Source organism: Ciona intestinalis, chromosome 12 (assembly GCF_000224145.3).
Source record: "Ciona intestinalis chromosome 12, KH, whole genome shotgun sequence".
In the NCBI taxonomy this organism is placed as follows: Eukaryota; Metazoa; Chordata; class Ascidiacea; order Phlebobranchia; family Cionidae; genus Ciona; species Ciona intestinalis.
In genome coordinates this window covers 1,109,691-1,137,352 of record NC_020177.2, presented here as the reverse complement: position 1 = coordinate 1,137,352, position 27,662 = coordinate 1,109,691, and the positions used below count along the sequence as shown (strand labels likewise).

General features: G+C 35.1%; 2 protein-coding genes and 3 long non-coding RNA genes across 7 annotated transcripts in view; 1 reads left to right on the top strand and 4 right to left on the bottom strand.

Annotated features, from left to right (window-relative positions):
* Positions 1-27,662, bottom strand: part of LOC108949985 — a 436,537-nt gene that overhangs the window by 154,033 nt on the left and 254,842 nt on the right. The window lies entirely within an intron of this gene.
* LOC101242491 (fibrillin-1-like) lies at positions 51-22,985 on the top strand. Of its 3 annotated transcripts, XM_004226673.4 has the most exons (43): positions 51-276; positions 366-401; positions 876-1,063; positions 1,498-1,651; positions 2,223-2,351; positions 2,523-2,645; positions 3,110-3,244; positions 3,504-3,635; positions 3,801-3,938; positions 4,295-4,476; positions 5,024-5,171; positions 5,425-5,556; positions 6,166-6,288; positions 6,799-6,933; positions 7,218-7,349; positions 7,554-7,691; positions 7,947-8,128; positions 8,360-8,507; positions 9,011-9,145; positions 9,421-9,540; positions 9,781-9,909; positions 10,209-10,346; positions 10,613-10,750; positions 11,042-11,223; positions 11,564-11,711; positions 11,889-12,026; positions 12,331-12,450; positions 12,828-12,941; positions 13,286-13,411; positions 13,871-14,002; positions 14,361-14,539; positions 14,940-15,081; positions 15,317-15,437; positions 15,778-15,961; positions 16,132-16,280; positions 16,664-16,832; positions 17,431-17,501; positions 18,356-18,512; positions 18,602-18,703; positions 19,328-19,436; positions 19,790-21,966; positions 22,285-22,514; positions 22,829-22,985. In XM_004226673.4, the coding sequence occupies exons 1-41, from the start codon at positions 216-218 to the stop codon at positions 19,912-19,914; spliced, it is 5,544 nt and encodes a 1,847-aa protein (XP_004226721.3). In that variant the 5' UTR covers positions 51-215; the 3' UTR covers positions 19,915-21,966; positions 22,285-22,514; positions 22,829-22,985. The 3 variants fall into 3 exon arrangements, with proteins under 3 accessions (XP_004226721.3, XP_026692908.1, XP_026692909.1); XM_026837107.1 differs by lacking the exons at positions 3,801-3,938; positions 4,295-4,476; positions 5,024-5,171; ... (2 more) ...; positions 6,799-6,933; positions 7,218-7,349; XM_026837108.1 differs by lacking the exons at positions 5,024-5,171; positions 5,425-5,556; positions 6,166-6,288; ... (2 more) ...; positions 7,554-7,691; positions 7,947-8,128.
* On the bottom strand, positions 13,830-14,406 carry LOC113474767. Its single transcript, XR_003396452.1, has 2 exons — positions 14,296-14,406; positions 13,830-13,994 (listed from the first exon to the last, which is right to left on the bottom strand). It is a non-coding gene; the product is annotated as an uncharacterized LOC113474767 (long non-coding RNA).
* Positions 22,772-24,133, bottom strand: LOC104266287. The gene is made up of 2 exons (XR_717485.3): positions 23,995-24,133; positions 22,772-22,915 (listed from the first exon to the last, which is right to left on the bottom strand). It is a non-coding gene; the product is annotated as an uncharacterized LOC104266287 (long non-coding RNA).
* Positions 27,570-27,662, bottom strand: part of LOC113474765 — a 2,830-nt gene continuing 2,737 nt past the window's right edge. The window contains exon 3 of the long non-coding RNA XR_003396450.1: positions 27,570-27,655. This is a non-coding gene — a long non-coding RNA (uncharacterized LOC113474765). The remainder of the gene's footprint in view (positions 27,656-27,662) is intronic.

The window sequence follows — 27,662 nt, the reverse complement described above, 5'->3', positions numbered from 1 at the left end:
CAACTACCTGTTGTGTTCGTAATCTATTTATAAACAGTTGAGGCGGTACATGGTCTGTATTTAACTGGAACTGCTAAGTCTTTTGTTACAGTAATTGTTTCGAGTTCTTTTTTAACTTGAAGAGATTAAACTTAAGAAAGATAGCGTTAGTTAATCCTAGCAGCAGCCTTAAAAAATATTTTTTGGATGTTTAAAAGGTCGATTTTGTTTAAAATATGACTTGGCTGACAGCGCTGATTGTTTTTATTGCAACGTCACAGTTCTTGATTACGTCAGGTAATTTTTCGCCTGTGGGGATTTCCCTATAACGAATGTAACTAGAAATAAGTAAATAGATACTCTTTTATTTACTTTTTATTTTAAAGGTTTTGGACAAAACAATTTTACCGCAACGACAACTGGTAAGTTTTATGTTACTGTTTTGTTATTGCCGCATGCTCTAAGTATTGAACACATAGAAACAACCACATAGTTAAGTTTCAATTTAGTCTAGTAGTTTACTTATTAACCTATCTTTTCTCTTTCAAAATAATATTTGTCCTTGGGCAAGACACTTAACTTGCAAGTGCTCCAACTTAGTTGTCTCTTATGAGTTGTCTAGATCGTCAGCCATACATTACTCCCCCCCCCCCCTCCCTGGCCCTCAAAAAAATCACCCACAAAGTTACATTCAAGTTAGCTCGTAAGCTGGCATGAAGTGTAATAAACAGAACACTCGTGTTACACTGACTATCGTTGCCCGTATCGTCAGAACAAATAAGTTACATTCATTCATTCAAAACACTACAACACTAATTAGCACTTCTGTTGACAAACTAAATTGTTAGTTTTCTATTTATGTTCGTATGTAACTTATATTTTTGCATATTTTTCAGCTCCAGGAATATGCAATGTGCTCCTAAATGCTACTCACACCCCTGTTAATATCTCTTCACCAAATTATCCCAACTTGTACCCTCATAGTTCTAGCTGTTGGTGGAATTTAATTTCAAATAATCCTCGCTACCAAGTTCAACTGACTTTAAAAACTTTTGAGACGGAAACTTGCTGTGATTATCTTCAGGTACTTTAATTCTGGATTAACAAAAAAAATTTATAACACTAGCATAAAATCACAGAGAATCTGCCCAAAATATTTTAGAACAAAATATAAAAAACTAATGTAACACTCTAGTTATTTTTCTTGCTGCTCTACTTCTTCCAAAACATCCACAATAAAATATTTAAACCTCACTATTTTAATACTCATTCCATTAATTCATTGTATTTATGGCCATGGGTTACAGACAGTAACAGTTTGTGCATTAATTTTAATATATCTTGCGTCACAGTGGATAAAGCACTTGCCTCTGGCCCAGCGAAATAATAAATAAATAAAAATACCAACAAAGTTACAAACATGGTAACTCATAAGTCATAGTGTAAGAGAACAGAGTATTTGTTTTTTACAAATTCTGAATAAGTAACATTTAACTATGTTTACCCTTTTTAAAACAGATCAACAACGGCACAGAGAACGAACTCGTGAAATTACAGGGAAGTCTGACAAATCGAACACAAACATTTGTTTCGTCAAACCAATCACTTCATCTTTACTTTTACAGCGACAGCTCTGTTAGTCGTTCCGGTTTCATTGGATCGTATAAACTGGGTAGGATGTTTATTTAAGTATTAATTTCTTGTGTATTACTGTAATGCACCTCCTTCTGCAATTTACAAATGTGCCCCTGAAACTATTCACTGTGAAATATTGGTGGAATTTCTTTTTGGGGTTTGATTTTCCATCAGGACCCAAGTTTAACTTAATTAAAATAATTGGCTTGTTTGTCCGTTATGTGTGCTGACCATGCTTATTTTCTTCCAACTAAATGTAAATAGGTTTTTAACTGTAACCGTGTTTTTACAACAGTTGTTTGGTCACTATATCCTGTCTTTTCGTTTAAAATATTTTTAAATCTTCGCTTCCGTAATCGAAGAGACAAATAAAGTCATTATGATTATTATTATTAGTTCATATATTTTGTTACAGCTGACAAGTTACCATATATGTCACCTTTTAGGTAACTAACTGTTAGTTTTTTTAGTGTTTTTAACATATGTCCATAATTTAGTATTCCTAACATATGTACTGTATTGTTTTAAATAGTTAGGCCCCTGGTTTAATTTAAGATTTAAAATATTTTTAATTGTAAATTCAGTTTTTGGTTTGATTTATTTTGTAGTGTTGGACCAATGCTTGTCAGGAGCTGCTTCAAACTGTCCAACAAGTGGCGGCAAATGTCATAATGGTGTTGGATCTTTTATCTGTAAATGCCCAACTGGTATGCTGGAAACAGATGGCAGTTGTACAGGTATTTTAAACATTCATGCTTTCAAATTGAGTAAAGCTGGAAGTTAAAGCTGCCACAATTCTTTCATTGAGTAAAAGGGGGTAGTATTTGGAATACTTCTGATTGCTGTAGTGTTTATTATTGCCATTTCTCCTACAATGTTTGTATCATTTACGAATTGAATCATTGTAGATATAAATGAGTGCACAGTGAACAACCCATGTCACTCCAGTGCCCGCTGTTTCAACACGCATGGCTCATTTCAATGCAGGTGCCCACCCGGATTATATGGAACTGGTATTCTGCCTTGTAGAAGTAAGTTGACTTTCCCTGCTTTCTTTTTGGACATTTCAGGTTAATATAAAAAAATACATAGGCATAATGTTAGAAGTGCCTCAGGTGCCTTTAACCACAAATTTTTAAAAATGGGTGACAACTTATGACATAGCACTCAAGTTTCGGCATGAAACAACTTTCTGTTCTGCTGTTAAGCAAAGATGCAAACAGACAGAGCTAAAGTATATTGCATTTGCAAATTTGTCCAGTGACATGGGAAAGTGATTACTTTGTAACCCAGAGGTAATGGGTTCAAGGTTCTCCAATGCTACCATTGTGGGCGTATGTGTTTTTGAGCAAGACACTTTTGCTGCTACTCAGTGGTTCCGAATGGGGTTTTCAGTTATTAGGTACACATAAAATTGGTTACATTCGACATTTTACCCTGATTTAGAGTTAATTATATTGTTAACATTATTTTACATCGATTTTTTTTAACCCAGACATATCAGAAGCATTGCCTTGCTATGTTAGAGGTTCTTATAGATGCAATTACTATGCAAGTTGTACCAACATAAGTGGCCAGTCTGTTTGTTGGTGCAGAACTGGATTCTATGGCAATGGACATCAATGTCAAGGTATTCTAATTTTTTTTTTTTTCTAGTTCGGCCAGCTTCCCAGTTACCATGTATGTTACTTTAGGGAATTTTTTTGGAGCTTTTTTATTTTTTATACATAGGGTTTATAACTCTGTTTGTTTTATTGTATTATTAAGTTATAAATTTGCTTTTACGAGTCCCACAGACAGATTTCTTTGAACCAGGTTTGGAAAATAAAGTTTATTTATAAATAATATTTAACTTTCAAAAAATTGTGTAAGTTATTTTAAATTTTTAGATGTGAACGAATGTGAATTCACCAAAGAGAAACAATGTAACACTACTTACGGCGGAAGATGCATTAATTCTTATGGGTCTTATACATGTCGATGTAATAATGGTTATAGGCTTGATAATGGTCAATGCGCTGGTAGGTACATATACACTGCTGTGATGGATTATTTAATTATAACTAAATATTTTTCTTTTATTGTTATGTTAAGTTACTAAGCGTGTGTTAATTTCTATTTGCGAATTCCTGCGTTTTTTTTTTGTCCACCACGGTAAGATAGGTTAATTTATTTATTTATTTCAGATGTCAATGAATGCAGGCAAGGAACAGCTTATCAATGCACAAGTTACCACCATGGCACTTGTGTTAACACCTATGGATCATATTATTGTAACTGTAGTGTCGGATATAGACAAACAAGTGATAGAAAATCTTGCAGAGGTAAATAAAAATATATATTAAAGACTATGTATATTATTGAAAAATATGTTTACGTTTTTTGGTTTTGTAGAAATACTTTTAGGCAGTTTTAAAGATTATTTCCATCAAGATTATCAAATGTTAAATTTAACAATGACAGGTTTCACTGGTTGCTACATTTATGTTACGTACTTGAGTTACCATCGCTCCAAACCAGTAGTTCCTTATAAGTTGACTAAGTTACCAGTCATATACAAAAAATATATCAAAAAGTCTAAAAACCAATTACCCACAAATTGCGTTAAGTGTGTGTAAAACTGTAAACAACTATCAAAAATATCATGTGTTCTTGTCAAAACGTTTTCTTACATTTCAAGTGATATGTGGTGGCAACTTGACAGCGAGCATGGTTGCTCAAAATATTACAAGTCCATTTTATCCATCCCAATATCCAAATAATGCTGAATGTATTTGGAATATAACTTCTCCTTCTCCTCAATATCAAGTTCAACTTACTGTTGTTGAATTGGAAACAGAATCGTGTTGTGATTACTTACAAGTAAGTACAGATATTTAAATAAGTCATTGCCTTATTAAATATAATCATTCCTACTGTTGCTGCCAAACAGCCTGGTGCTGTGGCAAAGTAGTGCACCTGCCTGTAGCCTAAACTAAAGGGGAGGGGGGTTTACACAGTCATATACATGGGTTTATGGTCATCACTGTTGGTGTATGTGTCCTTGTACAAGACACTTTACGACATACACCATTATATGGCAACTTAGATTTATTACATGAAGATTTTATTGCATACCATATGTATTGGCTCTATATACCCATAACGTAACAATCAACCAAAATAATCCATTCTCACGAATCATGCTAAAAAAATGCCAGTCGTTATTCCGATCACTTTACCTTTCTTACCGAAATATTTCTGTGAATCCATTTGTTTTTTTTGACAGATTTTCCATTAAGAGAAATATTATGTAGCTGTAACAGAAGTACAATTAAAAATGTAGCTTTCATTCTTCCCTGGCCAAAAGAAATTTAACTTCTTATTTGGTAACCTTTACATTTGCTTAAACTCTACTTTTTCACTTCAGGTAGAAAATGGAACCGGAACCCATCGTATGAAAGGAAACTTAGGTGGTGGAAACACAACTTTTATTTCAGCAGATAAGAAATTAAACGCCAAGTTCTATGCAGATGGTTCTGTAACAAATTCTGGATTTGTTGCATCTTATGTTTTAGGTATGTAGAATTGAAAGTGTATGAGTCTGAATGTACAAATACTAATTCTAAGAAAATTCTAAGGTAATAATTTAAGGTGTCAGTGTTAAGCTACAACTGAATGTGTATGATAATATATATGTTTTAAAGTGGTAACTTTTGTGTGAAACTTATGTATAAACAAAGTTACAGGTTTTGGAGTGTATTTATCGATTTTCTCAAATAGACTGTATAAAATAAATGTATAGCTAAAAATATCACCATTTTTTTTCAGTGCGAGATAAATGTCCAGCAGATTTCAAGTCCAAATGTGAGATCAGTGGTGGAAGATGCGTCAACACATTCGACTCATTTTATTGTTACTGTCCAAGTGGTTTTATCACCAATAAAAACCTAACTTGCACAGGTTGGTTTTCGTATTGGACATTATTTAACCAGCACAACATGGGTGCAACAGCTATGCTTTAATTTAGCTATTTCCCACATAATTTATTCATAGCGTGTTTCAATGACTCCCTTTTTGCTGTTAATTTACTTTTCTTTTTTTGTAAATGATATATGCTTCTCTGTCGTTTTTACGGGGATAAATATAAAAATATGTTAATTATCTTATGTTATAACATTTATGTTATTTATCTGTTCAAATACAGTAGAAAAAATCGAATTAATTAAAATAAAAAAAGGGCAATTAGCAGCAGAAATGTTAGTTTTTTCTTCCTGATTTGTGAACAAAAAGGAAAACAACATTTTTGGTTGGGTCACCTACTAAAGTGGTTCACAAATCCTTTTGGATGTTATTGTAAAAGTTAATATGATTTATGTTTTAATTTGTACTTTTATTAGCGTATAGTCTTACGGTATAGCAGGCAGAGTGTTGGAATAAAATTAACGATTTTTTACCAGAGAACCCAAAAGTAATTACAATATGCCTGGTCCAATACATAATTCTGTTTTTGCAGCCAATTTCTTATTTTCTAACAAAACACGAAACTGTGTTAAATGTTTAATATTTCAGATATAAATGAATGCAATACATACAACCCTTGCCACAATTCATCTGTATGTATCAACACGCCTGGTTCTTTTTATTGTAAATGCCCAAATGGAACATACGGCAGTGGGATTACTCCTTGTAAAAGTAAGAAATAATATATTGATGTTAAAATTAAATTTATTTTTATTAAAATAATATTAAATATTAAGTGGCTAAGTCACTGCCTGTATTATTAATAATAATAATAACTTTATTTGTCTCTTCGATTACGGTAGCGAAGATTTAGAAATATTTTAAACGAAAAGACAGGAAATAGTGACAAAACAACAGTTAAAACACGCTTACAGTTAAAAACATATTTACAATTTGTTGGAAGAAATATGCATATTCGCCACACCATTAAATTCTTTATAACATACTTTATATTAATTAAACCCTTGTAGTTCAGCACAGTAGTTATTGGTGCATCTGCTTCTAGCCCAGAGATTACAGGTTCAAGACTCGTTGTTGCTTCCATTGTGGACATGTTGTGTCTTTTGGGCAAGATACTTAACAGCATTTGCTTTAACCCAATGATTATTAATGGATTGTCTTAACTGTCTTAATTTTTTTTTTGGTCAAGCTTTCTAATATTTATTTACAAATTTATCACAGACATATCAGAAGCGTTGCCATGTTATGTAAATCAAGTGTATAGATGCCATCATTATGCGCGGTGTGCGAATATAAGTGATCAATCATTGTGCTTATGTGTTGAGGGGTACCAGGGCAATGGACACCGATGCCAAAGTAAGAATGTTTAAGTTACACATAAGGTTCCGCTATTGTGAATTTATCAGCAATATATATTTCAAAAGTAAACATCCCATGCAGGGTAACAGGGAACCAAAGAAAGAACTTTGTAGATGATTGTTTTATACAACGTAGTCTGGTTAGGTCTATCTTTAAGGTTACTGAATCAATGCTTGATGTTTATACCTTTGCTAAGCAAGACACTTAATGGCAATTACACGTATCCAGTGGTAACTAAGTAATAGTTGTTTTAAATAAGTCAAACTTTTTATTTTTAACAGCTATTAATGAGTGCAGCACCACCAAAGAAAAAAGGTGCCTTCCTGAATTCGGCGGTTACTGTATTAATACATGGGGCTCCTATTACTGCAGATGTAGCAATGGATACAAATTATCAAATGGCGAATGCATTGGTATGCTAAGTTTTATTTATTTTCTTTGATCACAATTCTTTATTATGTGGGTAGGGTACTAAACCTTGGATTTTTGACAGGTTGGGTACATTAACCCTAGTCCTTACCCCCAGGCAGTTTATGTTTGTTGACTTATAAAGACTATCGTTTTCTGTACCCAAGCATGAATAAAACACATTTATTCATTTAAAAATACTATTTCAGATGTCAATGAATGCAGGCAAGGAACAGCTTATCAATGCACAAGTTACCACCATGGCACTTGTGTTAACACCCACGGATCATATTATTGTAACTGTAGTGTCGGATATAGACAAACAAGTGATAGAAAATCTTGCACTGGTTAGTTATTTGAACATTTTATCCAGATGATAATATATTTAAACTCTAGCAGGTTCAAGGGCATAGGATAAAGATTATAGGCTTAAGGCTCATCGCTGCCATTCTGGACATAAGTGTCTTTAGACAAGATACTTGGTAGTGGTTTTTTACTAGTTTTCTAAATTGTCAGTCAAAAACATTTATTAAAAATGTTAATTTGTTCACCAAATATACTTTGCCGCAAAAAGGTGTTAACATTTTTTTTCTAATTTTAAGTGAAATGTGGTGGCAACTTGACAGCGAGCATGGTGGCTCAAAATATTACAAGTCCATTTTATCCATCCCAATATCCAAATAATGCTGAATGTATTTGGAATATAACTTCCCCTTCTCCTCAATATCAAGTTCAACTTACTGTTGTTGAATTGGAAACAGAATCGTGTTGTGATTATTTACAGGTAAGTACAGATATTGAGTATTTTATATTTTCTATATACAGTTCCTTCATTTTTTAAAATATATTTCCTATATCCTATTATATATATTTCATATTAGAAATATTGGATACAGGCAGGCGCGCAAACCACTTTGTCACGGGGCGGACAAAGTGTGTGTAATAATCGATTTTTTTAATGCAGGAATAAACAAAGAAAGAGAATAAATTTAAAATCCTTTTTTTTCTTTTATAGTTATCGAATGGTAGTGGAATTGGTGATTATAAGTTACGAGGGAGCTTAAGAAATGTTCGACACACGTCCTTCAATGGTTCACTGAATGCTCATTTCTATTCTGATGGGTCAGTTCGAAGGAAAGGTTTTGTTGCAACTTACAGTTTAGGTTTGTTCATTAAATATTTTTTTATATAACCTAATTTTTTTATATACCCTAATGTAAAATTATTACTAAATATTTTTTAAGGAATAATTTGCATTTTATTGAAATTTTTAAAAGTGCCAGCATATGCTGTGTAAAAAATTATAAGTTTTTGAAGTTTGTTGTGAAACGAACAGATTCAGAAAATTTAACTCTTTTGTAATTGTGGAAATTAAATAACAACTGATTTTGCAATGTTAGAAACAGCTGTTTTGGTAATTTTGGTTATTACACCAACATTTGGTCCTACATACAGGAGACATGCAATGACAGCAGATAGAGCATTGGTGTAATAAGAATGTTTTTACTGGAACAGCTATTTTTATTATTATGTTATGCCCAGTAGTGAGAATGAGGTGTATACAACAACATTAGAAAACCTAAATTTGTGGGTATAATTAAATCACTTAAAAAAAATTAAAAATGTTTTCACTTTGATTTATTTTTAAACGTTAAATTATATTTAGTTTCGAATTTGTGCCACACCCAAGCTGCCATGAAATGCCATTCTCCTGCTGGTACTTGCGAGAATGAAGTCGATTCATATCGCTGTAGATGCAATAGTGGGTATACGTCGGTGAACCAAAGCAAGGAATGCATAGGTGATGTGTTTGTCTTATTCTTGGGCTTATTGTAAAAACTGATACTATATAGTGATGGGCACAAAACCTTTATAAACACAGGGAAAGTAGTAATAGTTCTATACTATTATTGTGGCCGTTTATGTCTTGGGCTGGATACATTATCGCCACAAAATCACAAGGTGTATAAAGCAATTTTCTGTGGCGTGCAATTTGACACCTGTGTATTACATCCACGTTGCCGTACAATATATTCTATACACAAATAATAAACAACTAAATTTTCTCTAATCTAGACATAGATGAATGTTCTGGAACCTCCGTTTGCCACAAAGATGCCGAATGCATTAACTCGCAAGGCTCATATGCTTGTATGTGTAAGCCATCATATGTGGGAGATGGCTACAATTGCAGAGGTAAAAATATCGTGTTCTGGGTCTATTGGCTATAAGAAGACACCGATGTTATAACTCGACAGTGAGCATGAGGTGTATGAATACACCATGTGTGTCTGGTGTATAAGAAGATACTTATGTTATAACATGACAGTGAGCATAAGGTGTATAAACACATCATGTGAGAAAAAAACGATTAAGAAAAACTGTGTCCTATCCCACTTCAATTTAAAAACAAAATTTACATCTTCAATTGTTTAGACGCATCTGGTTCATTACCTTGCAATGGTACTTCATCATGTGATATAAATGCTCAATGCTTAAACTCTTTAAATCAGTTTGTGTGTGTTTGCAATCAAGGGTTTTCTGGGAATGGACATAACTGCACCGGTAAAATTTTAAACAATTTATTTGTAATTGTGTCATAACATACAATGACTGCCATAATAGGGTATTTATAAAATGCACTTTTTTTGTTGTAAGTTATTAAAATCTTGTGCAAATAAAAACTATTTATGTTATGTTGGCGTACTTCTTTTAATGTTTTAAGGTCAAGCTTGCATGAAAGTCACCAACACAAAGTGTGGCAGTCAGTACAGTTATAATTGTAAAAATGCTCTTTCAGTGGCAGAATGTGCAAAAATTGTTATTTTTTCCAATACAAATTAATTAATTTTTTTTCTTGCTAGATGTGAATGAATGTGATGAAGACAATCAGAGTTATTGCAACAATGGCACCAATGAAGGTGGAGAATGTGTGAATAATATCGGTTCATATTATTGCAACTGCAAACCTGGATATTATCTTACTGGATCAGTATGTGTTGGTAAGAAAGATTGTTTGCTATTATGAATAGATGAAACTTGTTTATCCTCATATGGTCAGAAAAAGACAGTTGTTTTAACACAGGTGTTTTATTTTATACACCTCGTGCCTGCCTATGAGATACGACATAACTTTTTGAGTATTTTTTGTCTTTATGGCTAACAATTTGAACAATTCATTCATGAAACCAAATTGAAGCAATGTTCGTTTGGCTTCCCGAGGACCTTAACTATATTATTCCTGGCACCAACACATAGTATCATACAGATAGAAATGAATGTACGAATGGTGAGGCATATGAATGCACAAGATACAACCATGGCACTTGTGTTAACACTCGTGGTTCTTATTATTGTAACTGTAGAGATGGATATCAACCTACAATGGATCAGAAGTTATGTAAAGGTAAACAATTCTAAAATAACTATGACAAATATGTTTAATTATTTTTATGATTTTTAATTCAAAACTAGAAATAATTTCAGAGCACAATTATGCAAAGCAGCTTAAAATCTGTTATTTTTTACTTTTAGTGCTCGCTATGACTTAGTCTGTTTTCGCTTTAACTCATCTGTTTTCTTTAACTTATCTGTTTTTTCTTAAGATGTGTGAACAAAACACTTTTTAAGAACTGGACTGTCACTGCCCCACCGAGGAAGGTTAAATAAGATACATTCATTTATTTTCATTTTTCAGTTGCTTGTGGTGGCAACCTGACTGCAACATTCACTCCAAAGAATCTTACCTCACCATTATACCCAAGTGTATACCCCAACAACTTGGAATGTAAATGGAACATTAGTTCAGCTGATCCTTCATACCAAGTTCAGTTTAAAGTCACTTTTTTCAAATCGGAAACTTGCTGTGACTTTCTTCGTGTAAGTAAAAGATTTTCTAAAACAACTATTATATATTTGCTGTAACACATTAAAAGTTATATATCGACAAAATTAGTTACATTGAATATTCGGTAAGGTCTATGCAGTAAAACCCAAGGTGTATGGGACGAGTAATTGGCAACTGTGGCCCGAACCTTTTTGGGGGGGTTTTATGTATGGCCGATAATTTGGACAGCCTATTAGTGACCACAGAGTTGTAGAAATGGACATTAAGTGTCTTGACACACATACGCACGGTGGTGGCAGCGACAACCTTTGAACCCATTATCTCTAAGTCAAGGCAGGATGTTATGTTGTTGTTAAATATCATTGTACACAGATATATGATGGTTTGAAATACGAATATCTACGTGGTGTTTATTTTTCCATATCAAGATATTACGTATCCACACAAGCATGGCTGCTGTTAAGATTTTACACCAACAACAGATACACCTTTCCTGGATTTGTAGCAAGTTATGAATTAGGTTTGTGAGTTCAATATTAAATTTATTATAATTTACAAATATTCATCCTGGCATAGCGTGGAATACAGGTGTTTTGTTGCATACTGAAAAGTTACCAATGTTATTATTTTATAATATATTTAAGTGGTAACCCTCCCAAAAAAAAGCCTTATGTGTGACTTTGTTAAACCATTTCAGTTTCGGATGAATGTTCACCTCAGGGGGTTGCTGCCAATTGCTCTTTAACTGGTGGAACTTGTATTAAAACTGTTGGATCCTTCACGTGTAGTTGTCCACATGGGTATACACTTAGCAGAGATGGATATTCTTGCAAGGGTAAGTCTTTTATAATGGTATCTATTATTTTTTCCATTTTTTCTGACGAGCACCATGGCTCAATTAAAACTACCAGGTTCGATGATCAACTTGTGATAGGGCTATATGTCCTCAGCAAAACATTTCATAAACATTGATTCCAGTGAACCTTAATAGGTTGTAGCACGCTGAGCGTCATTACCACTCTAACCTAAATCTCTGGTTCCAAACCCCCAACATGCTATAATACCTCATACACATAGAAAAGTTAAAAACCTAAACCTTGGACTAAAATACATGAACACAACAAACCATTCTATTTCAGATAATAACGAGTGCCTTCAAAACATATGTCATTCGAATGCGACATGTATCAACACACCCGGCTCATATCGTTGTGAATGCAATCCTGGTACTGTGGGAGACGGGTTTTTATCTTGTAGAGGTGCGTTTTAAAATGGTTTTAAAATAAAGTTGATTTTCTTGGTCAAGATACTCTACAGTTTGCAGCAAACTTATTCAGAAAAAAATATGGATATTTGTTGCATTTTTGGTGGGTTGTGGCAAGCACAAGGTAAAGACACTGCATGGAACCAGCACCATAGCACAGTGGCTATAGTGCGTGCATCGTTACCAAAATTTACTGGCTGCGCTGCTACTATTGTGTGTGGGAGCGTACGTGTTTTTGGGCAAGACACTTTACACTAAATGTCCCAACCCAGTGTTTACTAATATGTTGTTCGAAGTGTTGGCCATGTTGGGAAAAACAATTATGTATACAGTTTCATGTGCAGAAAAACTGTTATTAAAGTATTTTCTTAGGTTGGTGGCCTTGTACTGAACAATGCAGTGAAAAAGCTCGCTGTTTAACGGTCCATGGCATCCACACTTGTGTATGTGATGGTGGATATACTGGTAATGGAACATCATGTGAAGGTAAAGTAAAATTTAGTAAAAATATTAACAAGCAAAAGAACAATTGTTTGCACCATTAGTAATATTGTTGGAGTGCTCAACTTATAACCAGGTTACTGGGTTAAAATCTTAATGCTTCTACCATTGTGAACATACATGTCCATGGGCAAGACACCTAACGATAATAGCTTCAAGCCAATGTTTAGTAATAGGTTGCCTACTGTAAAAGCTAGGGGTTAGTAGGAATGAGATTTGGCCCAATATCATTGTTAATTAAGGTTTGTGGTTAAGAATTGTCATCTATGAATTGAAACTATCATTTAAAGAAGTTATTTTTTATCTTCTGTTTCTGTATTGCTTTGCAGATATCAATGAATGTCTTACCACAAATGAACCACGTTGTATACACCCTGGGCAGTGCTTTAATACCATAGGATCTTATTACTGCTATTGTAAGAATGGGTATACATATGATGGAACTAATTGCACAGGTAAATATGAAGAACAATTTTATGTCATTTTAGAAAACTTGAAGCTAAATATACATAATTTATAAGCCTTTATTTAAAAAAAATACGTTTGAGTCTATTCTTTATTAATAAAAAATAAATATTTTAACAGACTAGAAGCAAAGTATTTTATATATATATATACTGGGTTTTAAAGATGTGTATATAACACTTAATCTTATATCAAACAAAAGCCAGTTTGCCAACGCTGGTGCATATTAGTTTGATTTCATGACAATATCCTATCATTGCTACACATTAAGGATTTGGTTCTAAGAGAATGTAACAACAAAAATTATGTCCAACCAACTGTTAAATAAAAGAAATATTTTGCCTAAATGGCATCGTCAGTCTCTTCTTCAAACAGAATTTTGTTAAACTCTTTGAACACCAGACCAGATTCACGCAATTAATTATAGTTATTGCAATACATTGTTACAGATATTGATGAATGTACAAGTTGGGACATATGCAAAACTAGTGAGGGAGGTGACTGCATCAACACACCTGGCTCGTTCACTTGCCAATGTCAGTCAGGCTTCGAACTCAATCCAGACAGACGCAGCTGTAGAGGTAAAAGTTATCAGAAAAAAACTTATAACAATTTTAAATTCAAATTTTTCCCAAAAAAATCATTGATTTTTGTTAAGTTTGTAAAGTTTTACAGATATATTTGCACTTACTGAACCCCTTACTTTTTCTACCCTGATCTCTTTTAAATTGCAATAAACCTAACAGCACAGTAGTATAGGTGTATGTCCTATTGCCTTCAAGTCTCAACCCCACAATTTTAGCAGTGAATGTCATTGCCTGGGTGCTTTTTTTTTAAAAAATATAAAAATACAATCATTCACAAAGTTATGTACCTGGTAACTTGTAAGCGGCATTTTTAATTGTTTTCTGAGTTATAACTTTCAAGTGACAATTTCAGTGAGATGTGGCGGGGATTTGGTTGCCACTTCAACATTACAATTCCTCACATCTCCACAATACCCAAACCAGTATCCTGACTTCTTGTATTGCAATTGGAATTTAACCAAGTCACGTCCTGGTGTGTTGTTTGTCAATGTGGTTGAATTAAACACAGAACCATGCTGCGATTTCTTGCAGGTTAGTGTTTTACTACAAAGTTACACACGTGGTAACTCGTATGCGGGCACGAGGTGTATGAAACAGAACACCTGTGTTATAACTACTGTCCTTTTTTCGGACCACATGAGGATAAAGTTACATTCACATTCATCTACTTTTAATTTCAAACAACCTTAAGACAAGAGCAAACTCTGGCTTAAAACTCAGGTATCATGGTTTGCCACGTTATAAGACCTCACCCATGTAGAATAAAACTGTAATGTAAGCCACGATAGCCTTTTTGTGCAGCATATGCGTAAAAAATCTCCAGTAACCAATCACACGAAAAATACCCACATTATAAACTGTTAGAGCTGTTATACAACGCAACAAATAGTAATATTCAATAAACATTCAACTAATTCCAATTTTTTTCCAGCTCTTTGAGGATAACCGCCGAGTGTTTCGTTATTCTGGAATTCAAAATAACAGAAGTTACCACACTGATGCAAACTCTCTTCATATTCGCTTTAACTCAAACTTTGCTGGGCAAAGAAAAGGATTTCTCCTGTCATACAGGCGTAAGATATTATAGACAACGACCCTACAGTTTTAGCAGCGCATGTTATTGTGCAGAATACTTAAATTATTAAACCTATGAAAAAAATTAAAAGCACAATCATTCCTAAAGGTATATATCTGGTAACTTGTAAGCAAGCACGAGGTGTATAAAACAGAATATCCGAGTTATAATAACTGTCGTTGCCCCGCCAACCAAGAATAATGTTACATTCATTCTATAATTTCACTTTTCAGTTGAATACAATGAAACTGGTTGTCCAGTTTTGCCGTTAAGTCCACTTGCTATTGAACAACTGAGTGATAAATCATCACTAGATGTCACTATCTCATGCTCTTTGAATCTTGTCTCGGTCAGGTTTGTAAAGTGACATATTTGCCTTTTGTGCCCAATGTTTTTTTTCTCAAAGAGTTTATTTTGTTACTATGTTTTCATCCATAGTGTGTTTTAATGACTGAGGTTTTGCTACTAATTTCCTCCTCTTAACTAATTTATATAAGATCTTGACTATCATACTAAAAAAATAAACGTTTAAATGAAATTTAGACCTTGGGCAAGACATTTATGTCAATAGGTCCAAGCCAAATCCAGTTGTCAAAAAACTCGTAAGCAGGCACAAGGTGTTTGAACTGTCCTTGCCTCGTCACTTGACAAATAAGCTACGTTCATTTCACTAACCATATTTTCGCTACCCCAGAATCCCGGCATGTAATCTTTCAATGGCTGGCATAGAACCTGATGCAGTTTACATAGCTCCTACAGATCAAAATCTCACATCCGTGTCCACCCATTGCAAGTCCCATATGATACGCTTATCAAACGGCGAATACATTTCTCAAATTAACATTCCCACTGCTTACAGCTGTGGTGCTGTTTCTGTTGTAAGTATTTGTTTGAAAATTTAAAATAAAATCTTATTGCAACTATCATACTACTTGATTATGAATGAATGAATGAACATATCTTAATTATTAATGCTTGGCAAAACAGTGTAGTGTTCTGGCCCAGAAACTTTTTGTCCTTCAAAATTTTGCTTCTATTTTTCATACAGATGTCAAACGAATCGATCACCACAAATTATACATTACAAGGAGTTATGAAATACAGTGGCACAATATTAACAAGTACATTTCAATGCGTTTTCCAAAGGAATTTACAAACTAGTGTTGAGATGAAAGTGGAAAAAAGTCATAATATCATGTAAGTTGAAAGTTTGGTGCCTCCTTAACTTTTGTTAAAATTCAAAAAAAATGTTTCTATTTTCATCAGCAAATTAACACTGTGGGGCCAAGGCTTGATGCTGCCACTAATTTTATAAATAAATATTTTCATAATTTTGCACAAGGTTGCACATGTGTAATTTATAACTCATTAGCAGCACAAGGTGTACAAAACAGAACACCTGTGTTATAACACATGAAGTAATAAAGTTCATAGGTCTGCAGAAGCTTTAAAATGTTTTCAAAACTATTTTTTACTCCCTGCGAGGTATATATGTTAGAAATATCTGTTTCGGGTAAAAAACATTTTTGCATTAAAACCCCACTGTTCTAATGCTTTTGTTTTTTATTTCTTTTCGTTAGACGAATACCTCTAAAGAACTCGATGCAAACAGGAAACTTTCATATTATAACTGGGTTGTATAGTGACTCTATGTACCAAAACTTATTACGCAATCCTACATTGAGAGTAGGTGATTTTATTTATATGAAGATTCATCTTGATTACCAAGGAGACAATATGGTTTTGCAGGTAATAGTTTCAATCTGTGTGAATATAAGTGTGTGTGCAGTAGTTTGTAGTCTTGGTTTATTTGAAAACTTTCTTAAAATGATGTAGCTTAACACAGAGCATGATGTGTATTAATACACCGTGTGTTCCTGGTGTATAAGAAGCCATCCATGTTATAACTCGAGAGTAAGCATGAGGTGTGTGTCTGGTGCATAAAAAGACACCCATGTTATAACTCGACAGTGAACATGAGGTGTATGAATACACCATGTGTGTCTGGTGTATAAGAAGACACCCATGTTAAAACTCGACAGTAAGCATGAGGTGTATGAATACACCATGTGTGTCTGGTGTATAAGAAGACGCCCATGTTATAACTCGACAGTGAACATGAGGTATATGAATACACCATGTGTGTTTGGTGTATAAGAAAACACCAATGTTATAACTCGACAGTGAACATGAGGTATATGAATACACCATGTGTGTTTGGTGTATAAGAAAACACCAATGTTAAAACTCTAAAACGAACATAAATGCACCACCTATCTTATACCTTGACATATATATTTAACAAATTTAGCAAAGTTAGCATTAATAAACACAATGTTTTTTACAGGCAACAGAATGTTGGGCAACAAATAAGAAAAATCCAAACTCGAAACCTCGCTATTTAATGATATCTCATGGGTTTGTTTACAATTTAAAATATATTATATTTGATATTTAAATATTTGAAAAACACTCGTGCCATAAAACTTTCGCTATGTCGAGGATAAATAAGCTTTAATTTTACCAAACAACTGAAAATCTTATCTTTTCCATTACTTATGAATGAGTTTAACTTAATCATCCTTGTGTGGCGAGACAACGATAGTTTTTAATATTTTTGTAACTTTATGAATGATTGTTCGAATTTGTTTCAGTATGTGGCTGGCAGTTCAAATATCCCATAAGAATCCTCAAAATGATTGAATGAATAAATGTACCTGTAGTGTTTTGGTTTAATGCTAACGCCATCAAGTGATTGTAAATTGTTAATGTGCAACACTTATCGCCTCGTGTATGAAATTATGACAATAGATTATGATTCTAAAAATACTGTAACCGAATAAGTGTGTAACTTCATAATAAACCATTTGAATCTGTATTCATCGGCTGTGATCGATACTAAGCGTAATAGAATACTACAGTACCGTGCTTTATTCTTGCGTGGTCATAAAACCATAGTCGTCATAACACAGGTGTTCTGTTTCATACACCTCCTGCCAGCTTACGTGTTACAAAAATATAATTTTCTAGGTAAATGTTTTTTTATATTTTATTATATGGCTGGCAATTTGTACAACCCATTAGTGACTACTAGGTTGGAGCAATTGCCAAGTGTCTTGCCCAAGAACGCATAGTCCACATTTGTAGCAGCGACAACCCTTGAACCCATAACCTATAGGTTAGAGGCAGGCGCCCTAACCAACTGCGCCAGAGTGCTCAACTTAACGTGTTGGAGATTTGTTGAAACAATGTTCACATATTTTTAATTACAGATGCCCCCAAGACTCCCCTAACAATGCTATCTACAATGATCAATCTGCATTAAAGTTGAAGTTCAAAGCCTTTCGTTTTTTTAACGATTACAACACTTTATATTTCCACTGCGGGATAACAGTTTATGACTCAACGGTTTCGAGATGTGCAAAACCTGTAAGTTTTAAACTATTTTTGTAAATGAATACAAAAATAACGTTTTCTTTTTTTTTCTTTTATTAATGTTTGCTTTTTTTATTTCATAGAGTTGTCCAGATACAAGAAGGAGACGAGCAACTGAAACATTAAAATCTTCTGAAGATGTTTACACAGTTGGCCCAATTACCCTGATATCACCATGTGATCAGGTAAGCTTTTATGAATGAATAATTATTTATACTAATGTGGTAGGGCAATAACAGTCGTTATACCAAGCATGTTTTTCCATACACCTCATGCCTGCTTAGAAGCTATCACAGATGCAACTTTGTGAACGACTGTATAAAGGATACAGTTTCGCTATGTATTAGTTAATAATTATGTAACCTTGATGTTGTACATTAGCTCAATGGCTAAAGTTTGTGGGGCGAATGTCAACCTCGTGATCACTAATACGTTGTCCAACTTTTAAAACCTCAAAACAGGTTTTTAAAATATCATAATCAAAAAATGCGCACTGGGTAACTTATAATTAGTCCGAGGTGTAAAATATATCGGTAACCAAGAGGTAATGGGTTCAAGGCTCATCGCTGCTTCCATTGTAAGAGTATTTGTCCTTGGGCAAGACACCTAATGGCAATTGCTCCAAGCCAGTGGTAACTAATCGGTTGTAAACTTTCAGCCATACATAAAATAAATAAAAAATCCAATAACAACTGTCGTATTCTGGCCTGGCAAGGATAAAATAAGTTACATTCATTCAAGTAGCTTCACTATTTTAAGAAAAAATTAGTAATATGTTTAATAAAATAGTGTATTATACTGTATTGCAGCCTGAACTTTGTGAACACCTTTGTAATGTTGTTGACGATACAGCTGTGTGTTCATGCAATGAAGGATACCAACTTATTGCTGATGGAAGATCATGTCTTCCAGTTAATGGTTAGTATTTCTATATTGTTTTGATGGTGGTAATTAAGCGCTGCCTCAGGAAAATGGTTTGAGATCAGCGAAGCTCGTATTGTTGGGTGGGGGGGGGAGGAAACACAACAGCAATTATTTCAATGAAGTGGTGCTTTATAGGTTGTCTAAAAAATATAAAATCTCCCCAAAAATAATCCTCTACAAAGTTGCATATATGGTAACTCGTAAACGAGCACAAGGTGTATCTAACAGAACACCTGTGTTGTAACGACTTTAAAGTTGCCTCATCTTGCTTGATAAATAAGACCCATTCAATCAAGCACTTGTAACACTGAACCTTTTCACCAAAATATTTGTTCCTTACTTTTCAGACGAAGAGAATTCCTCATCTCTGCCACAACCAAGTTTAGAATACGTTAAATCCGCAATAATAATACTTCTTACTTTAGTCATTCTGGTTCTCATTTTTGTGAACTATCGAATCAGAAAACGGTAAAATGACATAATAAGACTAAAAATTGAAACATACCAGGAATTTGACATATGTACCGGTCATTTTAGTGGCATGATTATTTAAACACCTGTTTTATTTATTTGGTAATACTAAGTTTTTTTGTGTAATTACCCAAAATATTAATTTCAATGTATTTTAGGTTTGGATAAGATAATCCATGTTTTTATTCTTTTACAGAGAGTCAAAAGGAGCATTACTAAAATTGTTAAAAACACGATTAGAAAATATAAAGATATAATGTTCTGTTAATCGTAACTATGTCTTACCCACAGTACTGAATTTAAATGAATGAACAAAGTTATATTTTTTATATTATTTTTTTTTTTAATTTTGCCTTACATTATAAAATTCAAGTTTTAATTAAAAAAATTGTTTAAGATATCTATATCAATACATTTTACATAAGCAAAGAACAAACATATATAATTGTAGTTGCTTTACCCTATAACCATATAATATTATAATTACTGAAATGTATAATCAACATTGAATCAATATTTCTTTGTTACTGTTTTCAAAGAGATAAATACAAAGTTATTGTGCATATTAGCTTGTATATATTTAACACCAAATAGACACGAGATGTATGTAACAGCTAGAACACCCATGTTATTGTCGTTACCTCGCCACGCGAAAACGTTTACTTAAACTGACTACAAGTCATGTTAAGTGCAAGAATGCATATATAATGAATATGCCAACAAATTACTATGGTAGCAGCATTTAGCCTTGAGGACAGAGTAACTCGATAAGCGAAAAATGCGCGAGACAAGTCAAAACAATTATAATGGGCCAACTCCTTAAGTCACAACGTAAAATAAACACAAGCAATCAACCGTTTACGATGAACAAACATAAACATGAAAACGCGTAAACAGCAATAATAAATTTTCTGTTTTAAAAAAAATTGTCAAAACAAAATAGATCCCTTTTACAATAGTTCTTTAGGACTGGGGATAAAACGTTTTAACTCCTTACGCTATAGCCTTTTGTTTTTTTCTTAGAAATATCTGAGAACTGTTAAAACTTACGTGAAGTGAATTGTTTAAGTGCGACTGGTAGAAAACTGCTGACAGTCTTTTCCTATTTAGCCGTCAGTGGCGTCTATTGAACTGTCAGAAACGTCATAACCAGTTTTCTACAATATTTCTTAAAAGGGTTTCGGAAACTTCTTATTGTGGATTGAAAGGCTTTAGATTTTATTGTTTAAGCTACAAAATATCCTTCTCCGCATTTCTTTGATGGCTTATTACCATTATATATGGTGAAGCAAAAACCGTTCTCGTTCTTTATTAAAAGCAATAAGACCCGTTTGGAGAACTCTAACAGGCCGAATGCTATATTTGTATAAAGGGACAAGCCGATAATATTCGAAACACTAAACAAAACGCTGCAAGATAGTTTAACCTTTAGACGTATAGGCTTAATTCTTTAGGTTTTGAATATGTTTTGACCAAGTGTCCATGATGTTCTATTGTTTTAGATGAAAGGTGTAAGATGTTTAATTGCTCTGATCATTCTGTTCTGTGCGTCTTGTGCGTTTGGACGAGTGGCTCCAGCTGGTGTTAATATTACAGAACCACATCCGGGTCCTTTGAACGCAACTACAGTTCCACCTTCGACGGCCCCAACCTCGACGGTCCCACCGTCGACGGCCCCACCCTCGACGGCCCCACCCTCGACGGCCCCACCCTCGACGGCCCCACCGTCGACGGTCCCACCGTCGACGGCCCCACCCTCGACGGCCCCACCCTCGACGGCCCCACCCTCGACGGTCCCACCGTCGACGGCCCCACCGTCGACGGTCCCACCCTCGACGGCCCCACCCTCGACGGTCCCACCCTCGACGGTCCCACCCTCGACGGCCCCACCCTCGACGGTCCCACCATCGACGGTCCCACCCTCGACGGTCCCACCCTCGACGGCCCCACCATCGACGGCCCCACCATCGACGGCCCCACCCTCGACGGCTCCTCCTTCAAGTCCATGTCTACGGCATCCACTTGCCTACGTATGGGCCCAGCAAAAACGCAGGTAACGACAAAAAACTTCCCTGGCCGCAGCATGGGCTCAATGCTACCATGGTGAGCGTGTATAAGCTTAGTAAGGTACTTAACGAATCTAACTAATTTGTCACTAATGAGTTGTCTAAATTGTCATCCATAACCCACGATCACCCACAAAGTTACCTACGCGGTAACTCTTAATTTGGCACGAGGTGTATGAAACATACTATCTGTGTTATAACGACTGCCAATGCCCCGCGCCACGCGATGAAAAAACAAGTTACATTTAACGTTAATTACCAATATCATCTGCTCAAATATATTTCTAAACCACTTTTTTCCCCAGGCCATGGGTCGGCACCAGTTCATCGTTTGTCTCTGCCTTGTTGACGTCCATCAACAACCAGGTGCTAAGCTCAATATGGAACCGTCCCAATTCGTGGATACCTGGCCAACCTACGATATACGTGTCAACCTCTACAACTAGAAGAAGACGTTGGGGTTGGAGATGGAGGATTCCACTTCCATGGCACGGGGAGAATTGGTTCGACGAGGATAAAATTAAAAATACCTTAGGTAATTTTTTTAGTTTATAAAGTGATCTACAGCGTTTGGCTCTATAGTCAAGAGAATACGTGTAAGGCGCTCGCCGCTGTTTCTGCTGTAGACTTGTGTGTCCTGTGCGCAATTACCGGTATTTGTTTCAGCACACGGTCTCTAATATGGGGCTTTCTAACTGTGAGTGTTTTGTTAGAACCGTTTCATTCTTTTGGGCTTTTAAAGTTGATACGTTGTAACTCGTATAAGCAGAAACGAGTTATATGAAACAGAAAACTGGTGCAATCCTTCATTCAATAAAATTTAAACTTAAAGAATTAATCTTATTTAAGAATCAGATAAAGAGGAAAGTCATGAACTTGAAGAACTTGATGATGAAGTAACAGATTTTGATGACGTAGCAAACACCGATGACGTTACTGCAAATGATTTAAATTAATTTTTTATGACTTTACAAAACACGAAATAAAATTTGCGGTTATCAGTTTATTGCGGAGTTTTGTCAGTGGTTGGAACAGGATTTCAGGTTTAAAGTTGATTTTGCTATACTTTTGCATTACGTTCTCATCATGCCATGTTGAATAGATTAAGAAATTTCAGAGCTACTGTTCATTTAACTCCTCTTAGAGCGTATACCATTTTCTGGCTGGTCTTTTCGCATCGCCATTTAGAAAATTTTTTCGACTTTATTGAGCGATTGCGCATGCTGTCTATACAATTGCCAACGCCCAATAAAGCTATCGAAACTTCTTTACACGCGTTGCGAAAAAAAAACGAATAAAGGACAGATACAGACCGGCATCTGTACCGAAACCATTTATGTGTACCGCCAACTAACTCATGCCCACCTGTCCGGTGGTGACACACTTTTGAAAAAGCTGTACTACGAAACTGTGACAAATATTGTACGAAGTAATACAAGCGCCGTGCAGGAGTAAAGTGAGGAAAAAGAAATTGTCCAAAAAATACAAGTCACGAAAAAGACACTTATCCACATTTTGCCCTTGATAGTCATAATATGTGTAAAAAAGTTTCTAAAACATTCTTTGCCCATTATGTGTAAGCAGTCATTTTGTCCGTATATACAACCCCTCATACACAGCTTGCCCAAAACTGCTTGTGGTCCAGTCCGGACAAAACGCTTTAATTTCTCAAGTAAGTACGCCATGATAATCCTATTACTATATGAGAGTGGTGTGGGGAAAATGGGACACATTAGCAGATAATATAAGAATATCCTGATCGTGTTTTAAACAATTAACAACGGCCTACGAGAGTCGTGGGGATACGGTTTTATAACTCGTTTAAAGTTCTTAAATGTTTACTGCCGACTGAGGCAAGACAATAGAATGAAAATGTGTCCTATCTTACCCCACTCTACGTTATAATAACATTTCAGTTAAATCAAGACGTGGCTTTTAAACTGTCTAAAAAGATCATTTTCGTTTAGACGTTTTACTAAAAAAGGTTATAAAGAGGAAAACAAACTTTTACCTACATTAACGCTAATCCAAGTAAAGTGTTGGCCCATGTTCGATCCACTTGATAGTAACACCCGACACCATTTGTGCCGCGCATCTTAATTAAGACACTGCTCCTAACTGACAACAACTTCTAGCTAATCCTAAATGAGCATCAGATAAATATATCGCAGTTGGCTGCCTTGTAACATTACTAAATAGTTTCATATCAAATCAGGTAAACAGGTTTCAGACACTAATATACACCCTATGCATAGAACTGGTAAACGGTTCCACCTTGCTTACGTCCTGGTACCACGATATACAGTGGCCAGTCTAAATGGAACTCTCTGTTTAAGGTGCTAAATTAAACAGTAACAGTTCCTAACTTAAGTGGTGTGAAAAAAATACTTTATATTTTACAATAGAAATACCTGCGAGGGTGCTGGTTACGGGTTAAATTGGATTAATTATAAGCCTAGTTATTAAACAAACGGTTGCGTATTGAATCTATTTATATATAGTTGGGACGGGGAAAGGAGGGACATCTTTCATTCTACTTTTTCGTCCCATTTGGTAGTAAACAAAAAACATTCACAGAATTATAAAATCATATCCTTACGACTTCCGTAGACCGTTATCAATTGTTTAAAACACGATCAGGATATTTAAATATTATGTGCTAGAGTTGTCCCATCCTCCCCCATAGCACTCTATACTGACATACTCAATACACAAGCGTATATAAAGTTACATCATTAATACGGAAAACCAATTCAAATCCAAAACAACAACAATGAAGTTGCAAAATACAGCCGGACCTCAGATTTTCGAGCGTGTTTCAAAGTTTCTTAAAAGAGAAATTAAAGAAGTCTCGCATTTTAGTAAATAATTGGCGAAAAAAATGACCGAAATGGCGCCAACTCTATGCGAGTGGGAGAAGTGTGGCGAGCTATGATTGGACGGAGGTTTCTGGAGGAGCGAGTTTCTCCGGAGGAGTGGGAGAAATGTGCTCAAACACGAAAATTAGAGAAACGGCATCAGCTGAGTTACCACGCTTATAACACGGTGTTGGTAATGACAGGCTGAAGGCATTTGATGCTGACAGCAACTTTTATGCTTTGCCAATTAAATCCTTACTTTTAAGTAAATAATCGACCGAAAGAAGTGAACACACATAAAACGTTAATGTTCTGTTAATCGTAACTATGTCTTACCCACAGTACTGTATTTATGAATGAACAAAGTTATAATTTTCATATTTTTTTTTTAAATTTTGCCTTACATTCTAAAATTAAAGTTTTAATTTAAAAAATTGTTTAAGATATCTATATCAATACATTTTACATAAGCAAAGAACAAAAATATTTAATTGTAGTTGCTTTACCCTATACAGAGTCGTATAAACACCGAGTAGTCCAACTGCCGTCTATGTGTGTCCAAAATAGAGCAAAAGTGGTGACTTTGACAATGGGTTTAAACGAACTTGTTAAGTTTTGTTTGTGTTTTCCTATTGTGGGAAGGTGTAAAACAGCTTCTATTTACCTTACCAAACATTTTTTAGAAAAAATGTATAAATTTAGCCGCATTAAATGACTAAAATGTCGCAAATCAATCGCTTCTAATTCTAATTTTTGACTTTTTTTGACACAGAAAACAAATAACACATGTTTTTTACATTTTTCAACCTTTAAATTTGTTTTTAGGCCCAAGTTTTTCTGTAATTTACCGAAAAACTGACATTTTCCCTATACCTACTGTGTTATTTTGGACCCAAATTGCCGTTCAATTTGTGTTTTACGTAACAATGGGTTGGACTACTCGGTATTTCTATGGCTCTGACCATATAACCATATAATATTATCATTAAATGTTCGCTTAAACTGACCAGTCATGTTAAGTGCAACAAAGATTATGTGATCGCTTTTTTTGCATTTATTTTCACGCTTTGATGTAACTAAATTCAAAGAGGAACCGACTGCTGATGCGTGGGAGTTTACTTGGCAAGCGAGCTATATATGACCATAAATTACACACAATACAACCTATATAATGAATACGCCCATCAAATTACTATGGTAGCAGCGTTTAGCCTTGATATAAATACGTCAGCTACAATAGCGAAAACCACCGGTTTAATAAAAAATGCTTTCAATATAAACCCAAAGGAGAGAATAACTAGCTAAGCGAAATATGCGCGAGACAAGTCAAAACAAACACAAGTAGTCAACCGGTTACAACACCGGATAATCAAATATAAACAAGGAAACCCTTAAAGAGCAAAAATAATTTTAGCAATAACAATATTGCTGTTTTAAAAACATTGTCAAAACAAAATAGATCCCTTTCATACGGTTTACAATTGTTCATTAGGACTGGAGATAAAACGTTTTAACTCCTGACGCTAGCCTTTTGTTTATTTCTTAGAGAAAAATTGAGAACTGTTAAAACTTACCTGAAGTGAACTGTTGAAGTGAGACTGACTAAAAACTGCTGACAGTCTTTTCCTATTTAGCCGTCAGTGGTGTCTATGGAAATGTCAGGAACGTCATTATCAGTTTTCTACAATGTTTCTTGAAGGGTTTCGGAAACTTCTTATTGTGGATTGAAAGACTTGATTTTATTGTTTAAGCTTCGAAAATACCTTTCTCCGCATTTCTTTGATGGCTTATTACCATTATAAATGGTGAAGCAAAAACCGTTCTCGTTCTTTATTAAAAGCAATAAGACCCGTTTGGAGAACTCAAACAGGCTCAATGCTCTATTGGTATAAATGGACAAGCTGATAAGATTAGAACGCTTGGTTACTCACACTAAACCAGGGGTTCCCAAACTTATTTTATCGCGGGCCAATATGTGAAATCCTAATTATGCGTCGGGCAAGGTTTTCCTTGCTGTATTGGCGACGCGACTTGACGCGACTCGCCAAAAGTTGGTTATAACGAATACTGTTAGTTAGTTCAGAAAGTTCGACACATATGCTGGTAATAAACATGGCTTCTAGGACAGATTAAACTACGTACTTGCGGAGTAAAAGACAAAGTTTCACAGTATTTTTGTTGAATCATGTCGCGAAATAACCCCTATAATAGAGTAACAAGCGTATAAGGTTGGCTGATGCTGTGACAGTCATAATTATTTTTGTGACGTAACAAAGACAATGTAAAATATTACAGAAATCAATAAAACATTTTTAGACGATTTAAAAACAAAAGGCTACAAGATAGTTTAACCTTTTAGACGTATAGGCCTAATTCTTTAGGTTTTGAATATGTTTTGACCAAGTGTCCATGATGTTTTATTGTTTCAGATGAAAGGTGTAAGATGTTTAATTGCTCTGGTCATTCTGTTCTGTGCGTCTTGTGCGTTTGGACGAGTGGCGCCAGCTGGTGTTAATATTACAGAACCACATCCGGGTCCTTTGAACGCAACTACAGTCCCACCTTCGACGGCCCCACCTTCGACGGCCCCAACCTCGACGGTCCCACCCTCGACGGCTTCACCCTCGACGGCTTCACCCTCGACGGCCCCACCTTCGACGGTCCCACCCTCGACGGCTTCACCCTCGACGGCTTCACCTTCGACGGCCCCACCTTCGACGGTCCCACCCTCGACGGCCCTACCCTCGACGGCTTCACCTTCAACGGCCCCACCCTCGACAGCCCCACCCTCGACGGCTTCACCCTCGACGGCCCCACCCTCGACG

What these genes read in the sequence shown, in the direction of transcription:
- LOC101242491 (XM_004226673.4), top strand. Translation starts at nt 216, where the DNA reads ATGACTTGGCTGACAGCGCTGATTGTTTTTATTGCAACGTCACAGTTC. An exon ending in TGATAATGGTCAATGCGCTG is followed by an intron (nt 3,636 to 3,800) that starts GTAGGTACATAT and finishes TATTTATTTCAG; the next exon opens with ATGTCAATGAATGCAGGCAA. An exon ending in TGTTGCATCTTATGTTTTAG is followed by an intron (nt 5,172 to 5,424) that starts GTATGTAGAATT and finishes ATTTTTTTTCAG; the next exon opens with TGCGAGATAAATGTCCAGCA.